Source organism: Pterocles gutturalis, unplaced genomic scaffold, assembly GCF_000699245.1.
Source record: "Pterocles gutturalis isolate BGI_N339 unplaced genomic scaffold, ASM69924v1 scaffold44215, whole genome shotgun sequence".
NCBI lineage: Eukaryota > Metazoa > Chordata > Aves > Pterocliformes > Pteroclidae > Pterocles > Pterocles gutturalis.
The window spans coordinates 22,360-31,080 of NW_010142434.1; the positions used below are offsets into that span (position 1 = coordinate 22,360).

The 8,721-nt window shown below is 48.3% G+C and overlaps 1 protein-coding gene across 1 annotated transcript; it reads right to left on the minus strand.

The window, feature by feature from the left end:
* Positions 1–2,511: 2,511 nt before the first annotated feature.
* Positions 2,512–4,332, minus strand: SLC8A1 (solute carrier family 8 (sodium/calcium exchanger), member 1). The gene has a single exon (XM_010084355.1). It carries the CDS (start codon positions 4,312–4,314, stop codon positions 2,512–2,514), a length of 1,803 nt encoding a protein of 600 aa, XP_010082657.1. The 5' UTR covers positions 4,315–4,332.
* Positions 4,333–8,721: the final 4,389 nt, after the last annotated feature.

Here is an 8,721-nt window from a genome sequence, read left to right on the forward strand (position 1 = left end):
CCTCTTGGCCAGCAGAGCATGGGAAAACCTGAAGTTTTAGAACTTTATTAATTCAAACATGCTGGGGAATTGCAGCATTCTACATAGCTGGGATTTAACTGAAGCCCAGCTCTAACAAGCAACGACACAGCAAAGGGGCGTTAGCTCTGTAATCCACATATTGTGCTAGAACTTCTTTATTCCCATTAGAACAAAGTCTTCCAAGGGAGGATGCCTGGAAGCAGCACCTCAGCTTCAGGACAAGATCACCTTTGTGCTGCGGGGCTGTCCTAAACTTGTGCCCAGGCAAGCATGGACCTGCAGGAAATCTTTTGCAAGTCACTGTGCCACCCAACACCTGACCATGGACTGCAGCAGCTAAGTTTGAGATTAGTGCCTCCTGCCTTTCAGGCACGTGAATAGATTGCAATTTGTGCAACCAGTTTCATCCTTCTTCCAGAAAAATAAGGCATGTGCGTGTCCTTTCCCACCTGAAGGGAGCAAGCCCCTTGATCAACATATGGCTCTGCAGTTGCCACCTCCTCCCACCACATCCCGCAATTCCTCCTAAAGTGGTGCTTCCCATGTACCGTCCCTCCCTGCGACTCCAGCGAGAGACCGTTTAAAGGCAATAGAGATATGATGGCAATGCCCTGGCATCTGCACAGAAAAAACCACGCTCGGGTTTTTAAGAAAGCTGTTTTCCCCCGTTTCTTGCCTGCTGTGCACATGCGGACAGCCAGTAAGAAGAGGAAGGAGGAGGCTCGCCGCCGTGGGGTGGGCACACCAGCAGCACTCCCAGGATGCCAGGCAGCACCCTGGCCAGGCAGGATGTGGTCAGCCCTGTTTTCAGCACACCCCTCTGTCACCAGGCTGTTAGCAAAACTCAGGCAGGGGGATGCTACCTGTCTTTGATAAAGGACGGCACAGAAATCCTGGCCAGAGTGATGGATGCAAGACAAGGGGGAAGCCCAAGCCCCTGTGAGGTCAGTCACAGAGCCTGCAGCTAACCATCACGTCCCAGGGGAACCGAGATCAAACCTTGAGGTCTTCCTGCCAGTAGCCCAGTTTTGCTAGTGCTGAGTGACCTGGTTAAAAAGTAAAGAGCCTTTGGGGGATATCCTTATAGCCTAGTTCATTGCATCTCTGCAGACAACTCCTTGCTTCTCCCAAAATGAAAAAAAAAAAAAAATCAAATACCTGCAATTCCTCTCCACTACAGCTCTCATTCAGGAGCCAGGAACAATGACATATCATGTGCTCTCCACCCTTGTGTAAGCAACGGGCATGTTCTGGCCTGCAGATTGCTGGAGCTGTGAAGTTCTTGCTCAGTTTTTCCTGAGAGGTCAAACCCCAATGGCTCTAATACTCTGCCTGAGAACTACAAATCACTTTTTTCTTTCCCCCTACTTCAAGAAATGTTATCATTTCCCTGTTTGCTTCATTCTCCCTGTGCACATGGAGCAGATACCAGCAATAGACAGAACATAAGGCCCACTCTCGGCACACATCATGGGTCTGTCTCAGCTCCTAAGACACCAGTTGCATGACATGCAACACCCAAGCCATCATTTAGCTCTTGCTTGGCACAGCAGTGCCCTTTATCAGGGACCACACCAAATTCTGCCCAGCGGTTTTGTGCTACAGAGTCTGCTGTTGGCAGGGACTGACCTACAGACACAGACATCACTGTAGGAAGAGCCTGAGACTGGAACAATGCAACTCTCAACCCTTGCTCCTCCCAGAGCTCCAGCTGGGCAAGGAAATGTCTTCGTGACACACCCAAGGATAGATGTTTTCTACTGTGATTTACTGGGCTAATTTATATTTTCCACATAATGTAATAAACAAGGCTACAGCACTAATAATTTTTCCACCATCCACCCAGCAACACTCAAGAGTAGCCTCCAACAGCTTTCAGCCTCTTTTTTATTTGCAAACAGACAAATGTGGCTGCAGTTGTATCCTCGCCATGAGGCTTCTCTGCATGACAACACTTTTTCAGGACAATGACCCAAACCTGCAGCCTTTGGAAGAGGAGGAGATAAAGCGACCTTCACCAAAGCCCTGAACTGAACATCGGTGGAACAAGCTGTGGCCCGGTCCCAGGCGACCTGACCCTCAACAGACAAGGGGAAGTAGGTACCATAATTCATACACTCAGTTTAAGCCCTTCGCAAGACAGGTCCTTGGGACTGGGTGGTCACAGACAGCTCGGTTTTGTTCCCTGCTCTGCTGTATAGCCGAGGCTACAGAGATCTGCTCAGCTCATGGGTAGGGTGAGGGGGGCTGGGCTCACAAACCAGTCCCACCTCCCTGCTGCTGGAAGGCTGGAGTGCCCCTGAGCAGGCATCACTTTCTAGTCTGTTAGCAAGGCAGGAGAGCAGCATTTCAGGCTCCCCAAAGCGCATAAGGCCATTCATGGTTTACTGCAATGTGCTGGCACCCAAACACCTCCAGTGCAGCTCTGGGAGCTACGTGCGTTTAGTTTCAGCAGAACCAGAGACTGCAAGTAACAATTAAAACCTTCACTTACACTATCTCATCGTTCTGGAACTCCAGCTCCCCGCAGGTGTCTTCAAAGTCCTCTCCTCCACCTTTGGCTGAGCCTTCAATAGTTTTGTAGGGCACAATAACATTTCCTCGGGCACCAGAGGTTCGCAACACTTTCACTTCCATGGTTCCCACACTTTCACTGACGTGTGTTACCGGCTCCTCAAAGGTGAAGATGCCAGCGTGGTCATCATCAAAAATGGTGACAGTGGCAGTAGATGGTGATCCCAGGCAGGCTAGTGTTGAGACACGAGTGGCCTCAAGAATACCCTCATCTGAGGCCTCGGTGCTCACACGGACGTTGCTGAGATGGACCAGGAAGTTCTCATCCTCCTCAAATATGTCATCGTCAATTATACCAACACGGATTTCCTTCTGGGTCTCTCCAGGCTTGAAGACCACTGTCCCTTCAGTGAACTCATAATCAGAGCCGGCATTGGCTGTCCCATCCTCTGTCCGGAAGTCAACGTACACTGTGTTGGTCAAGTCGCCTCCCCGGCGAATGATGGTCAGGGCAACAGTGCCACAGTTCTCCAGACATTGGTAGGTACACTGCTCAAAGTAGAGCTTGCAGATGGGATCATTTTCTGCCACCTCACTGTTGACCTCATGCATGCTGACGGCTTTGCGGGCCTGGTCTGCAGCATGCCTCTTCAAGATGTTGCCAGCTCCTGTCATGAGCCGAGTGGCCTGAATGCGGTAAAAGGCCCTGCTCTTCTGCTGCTGGCTCAGGACCTGGTAGTTGGCCAACTCTATAAGCTGTTCAATTTCCTTGTCGGGGTGCTTTTGTTTCAGCTCCTTCAGGATCCGAGCCATCTCCCTCCTGGCTTCCTCATCATCCTGGTCTTTCTCATCCACCTCCAACACCAGTGTCCCATCCAAAAAGTTCTCCACATGAGAATTAGCAACCTTTCCGTCCATCTCAATATCAGCTTTGGAGGAGGGCCGGTCACCCTCATGCTCAATGATCATGCCTCTCTGCTTGCCAGCGCGGTATTTCTTGTAGACGTACTTGTAAAATAAAAGCCTCCTGTCAGCTATCCAGGCAAACACCACACAGATGGGGAAGAAGAAGAAAGTAAGCAAGCCTTCCCAAACCTCCACAATCCCAGGAGAAGACACAGATAAAATAATGTAAAGCCAAGTGTAGGCAAAGATGCTCCAAGCCGCTGTAACAAAGAACACTCGCAAGTGCTTGATCTTCCTTATCTCTCCATCTGGAACAACGTAAACACAGATCGCAATGATGACAAACATGTTAAATGCAGCACTCCCCACAATTGTGCTGGGCCCCAAGTCCCCTGCCGTGAAGCCATGGCCACACACTTCGATAACAGACAGGAGGATCTCGGGGGCAGACGAGCCCAAGGCCATCAGTGTGAGGTTGGAGACAGTCTCATTCCAGATCCTCACTGTGGTTTTGCTGGTCTCACCGTTGGGTTTCTTGATGGTTATTTCCCGCTCTTGGGATGTAATTACTTCAATGGAGGACATGAAGCGGTCAGCTATGATGGATACTCCCAGGAACATGTACACCATCGCTACAAAATACACTGTTGCCCGAGCAATTTTGTCACCGAATGAGGGGTCTTGGGGTTCCCATATTGGTAAAATCACACCCTTTTTGCAGATGTATGAGCCAGTGCACTCCTCAGTGTCGTTCATGGGCAATTCGCTGGGGTTCTCTGCATGTATGCTGTCTGCATGGAAGAGCAACACCAGCACAACGCTCAGGAGTTGGAAGATCACTGGTAAAGTGGGTGGGTGAGTTGCTCGCGACATGGCCGCTTCCACTGAACAGGTCCCAAATGTCCTCAACCTGCAGAGACAAAATTAAAGATGCATTAAGTAAGGCCGACCAGAGATAATGGATTTTCCTCTACACCCTGTTTACTTTCCCATCTTTCCCAGCCATATAATCAAGTTACCCTGTTACTCAAGAAGACCCATCTAATGACCCCATTTGTGTCATGATTACTGCAGTTTTCCATGTACAAATCACTCAGTTATCTGAACAAGGATGGATTCAGATATCACCAGTGTGCTAGCATCTACCCCATTTAGCTACTATGATGTTTAGTGCCACTTTCTTTCTCTTCACTGAGAGCCTGTTTGTTAAATTGAATTTTCTTGTTTCTCATCTAATTAAAGCCCATGATTCTGCTTCATAGCTGGCAGAAGTGTTTCCCATTTCAAAATTACACTGGACTCACTCACTGGAGTTTCAGGGTAAGAGCAGGAGAGGACAGAGAAATCTACTACCCCCCCCCCCCCCATCATTTAAAAAAATACATTTTTATACTTGCCATTTTTAATCACAGTAAACTATGTCTTTCACAGCCTTTTCTCGCTCGCAGTCTCACAAGCATCTATTCCACATAAGAAATCTGCATGAAGTGAGCTCAAGTGCTGGCAAAACCTTATTCTTAACAGTAACTTGGTCATAAGGTGCACCAGAAGGGCAGTCTTTAATTAATGACTTTGGAGCCATTCCTTCCATAGCGCATCACTTTGCACCTTCCCAAAACTGGAAAGAACCCCATATGCATCCAAGTGTGGCTCTCTTGGCATGCTTTGAGCGGAAACCTGTCCCTGCGCTCTCTTCCCACTAGGTCAGCTTCCATGGCTTCCCCTTCACGGGCCTTTCTCACTCCATTTACAAAATCAGTCATCGGGCATGACAGCAGCACTTGCCCTTGTCCTGCCTCAGGATTTTCCAGCAGGGCAGAGGAGCTGTTAAAGAGGCTTGCAGGTAGTTAACAGTGTGCCAACCCACGGAACAGATACCTTGAAGCATACAGAGATGCTTCCTGCAAAAAACCTGAGCATGCTCAGTGTTACATTCTCAACTTTACTAGCCAATAAAAGCCAGATATAATTAAAGTTATATTTTTTCCTCAAGGAGAGCCTTTGCCATACTACGCTTCTCCATTCCAAGTTCCTTTAATCACACGGTACTTAAAAATGTTTCTATGAAGAGAGGAAAATGAGGATGTCAATACTTTTACTTTGTTGGAGAATACAAACAGCTGAACTGGTTTTGCTCATAAAAAACCCCACACTCCAGTAAGAAAAAAAACCCACCAAAAAAAAAAAAAAAACACCCCAAAAAACCAAACAAAAAAAAGAGCCCAGCCAGTAAAGGTTTCAACTTCTAAGAGAAGGATGGTACTCCAGACCTATATCAGGGATGGGACAGAAGCAGAAGATCCAGTCAACGCCTCCCGAAGTCCAGCCTCCTCAAGGTCTGGCAGGTCTCACCACCCTACCATTTGCCATCTGCCTGGTCTCTAGCAAACACAGCGCCAGGTCCAACAGCTGCATGCACTGGGAGACACGGACCAACCCATTGATGCTACAGGCTGCATCCAGTGACAGGGGCATATTCTGCAGGGACAGGGCTGTATAGAAGTGAAGAACTGGCTGGAGGAAGCAATGGTTTGGCATCCTGCACCCACATTATGGGATCTGCTCCACAAAAAGACTTTGTAATGATGGATCAAAGCCCTCTTCTCCATTTGATTTTATTTAAGGATGCTGTAGTAGGATTATAGGGCTGGAAGAATAATACTGATAATTTATCAAGACATTTCCTCACCAGGAACTGTTGGTCCGCCTGTCCCCCAACCTCCCAATTTTCTAATTAAGAAAAGAAAAAGATACACAGAGCAGGAAGTGAGCAAGTCAGAGAGCTGGGCGATAAGAGCAGATAAGAGGAGCAAGAAAAAGCAAGCCTCCTGAACGAAGACTGATTTAAAAGAAAGGAGTTGCTTGTGTTGGAAATCCTGCCAATGCCACAAAAAACTCTTACTGCTGGAGTCAGAAGCCCTGAACATCGCTCCCCTGATCACAGTGCCTGGGTATCTCCTGCTCTCCAGAATGCAGGCTGTAGCCACCACTTACAAATCTGAAGTAAAAAACCAAAAACATGACGTTCGTAAAGAAGAGTACCTTTTTGCAGGCCATTTGGTGGATAGCTAAGTTGAAACAGATGTGCATTCACGGTCATTGAAGTTTACCCGAAGCATGAATTAGTCACCCAACATCTGCACTCCTGCGCTTCACACTGCTCCAAACCAAGACTCGGAGACATTTGATACAGGGGCTGTCAAAACATAGGCTGACTTGGTATCTACTGTTTATCCCAGATAGCTCCTAAGTGTAGTTTTGGGTTTTTTTAAAAAAAAAAATGTAGGCTTCAAAAACATCTAGTGAGGTCATAACATATTACTCAGCTGTATGGTTCTTCCCCCTCTCTTTCAAAAGTGTAGTAGTTTCAACAGAAAACTCAAGAGCATCCACCTGCCCTTGTTCAGTTAATTTTCTCCCTGTGGCAAGTCATATCCTTGCACATGTACAATTATTCAGAGCAACCAGGCATTGTGAAATCCCCTTGGCAAGAAGAGGAAGCAGATGGTTCTAGAGAAAATATTATGCTTTGGGTCACTGATTTAGGTCATAAAGAATAGGAGAGTCTCATCACACTTTGGACCAACTCTACAGTCTTAAAAGGATTCAAGCACTGCAAGTCTCAGCCAGAAAAAAGACACCCACTAAATCAGATTAATAAGTCACTTGAACTTTATTTGCCATGTTCTTCCCTTTCAAACATTCTAATATAAGCTGGGTTTGGTTTTTTGGGGGGTTTATTGTTGTTTGTTTGTTTGTTTTTGTGGTTTTTTAATCAAGTCCCGTATTATGTTAAATAGGAAGAAAAAAGGCCTAGAGGCTTGCATCTGAGCAATCCATCTTTCTGGCTTTCACATCCAGCTCTCCATGTACAAACAACGTTTTTCTCTTAGATGGCAGCAGATAAGAAACATGGAACTTTTCTGGAGAGTTCGAATCGGTGGGGAAAGGCTGGAGCTTTGGAAGAAAAACCCACCAGCCTTGGCCGCCTTTGAGCGGCAGCAGCATCCCCCAACTCTGTGGTGGACTATCTCCAGCATTTTGTGGTGTGGTCACCAAGCAAGATTCACATCCCCTCACCAGCTTTCCTACTTGAACCAATCCACAGTGAGTGTTATTCACACCAGGCTCAGGAATTACAGAGGGATAGAGAATGCTTGGCCACGACACGCTGGTTACACACACACAGTCAGAGCCTGACACTCAAAACACCTCTGAGAAGCAGCTGCTATAAAATCAGCAGCATTTCTTTATTTGTACAATCCCAAATAAAGAGCTTGGTCCCCAGAGACCCTCTTACTCTGTATTTGCATAGGGTCTCGGCCCGTGGTCAGCACACTGCTGCAGGCACAGCAGTAGGAATATTCCCAGACAAATCATTCATACTCTTCTCTAACGAGAAGCAAGGCTACCAGGATGCCAGCCTTCCCTCCAAACCCAACTTTGTTAGCTTTTCATTAAGGTGTCTTAATTGCATTTCCCATCCTGGCCATCAACAATAAAAGCAACTGCGGCTGCTGATTCCCAGCCTGCCAGGTTAGCAGCCCCGGCAAACCTTGCCCGCCACGGTGCTTGTGGCCTTGGCATCGCTCCCCCAACGCCTCGCGGGTCAGATTTATCACAGCAGCACCAGGCAGGGGGGCAAGCTACTCTTGGGCTCGGTGCTGGCCACATGTGTGTGGTGAAGAGCCCCAGCTCTCTACCCCCGGGGCAGCCCAACCCTGCTCATAAGCACTGCCCCATGCCCAGAGGCAGCACCCAGAGCCCTTTTCCCAGACAAGGGAGAGGAGCTGTCCTGGGGCCCCTGGAGCCAGCTTTGCCTGAGAGAGCTGCCAGGTGGATCTGGAGCTAATTGTAGTTTAGTTTTTAAATTGTCCTTATCTCAACCCACAAGTCCTCTTTCCCATTTACCCCTTTAATTCTCTCCCCTATCATTGGGTGGGGGTGGGAACTGTGTGAGCGGGTGTGTGTGGCTTGGCCCTGAGCCAAGGGCCAACCCATCACACCAGGAGAGCCAGGTCCCAGCTTAGGCTCTTCTCAAGTCACAGCTGTGCCCCTCCCCTTTGCGGACAGGCTCCCTCAGGGCACTCGCTGGTGGTTTTGCACAGTCATGGAGGAAAGCCTGCAAGAGGCTGCATGCTCCCTTGGAGGCAAGCTCCGTTCACATGCAGCTTGCAGCCGAGGGATGTTGGTCCAGCCTTTCTCCACCCCTGGGTGTTGTGAAACAGCAGGAGGGCAGTTGTTGCTCACAGTAGGGCGAGGAGGGCTGCAGATTGCTGC

What these genes read in the sequence shown, in the direction of transcription:
- SLC8A1 (XM_010084355.1), bottom strand. Translation starts at nt 4,314, where the DNA reads ATGTCGCGAGCAACTCACCCACCCACTTTACCAGTGATCTTCCAACTC.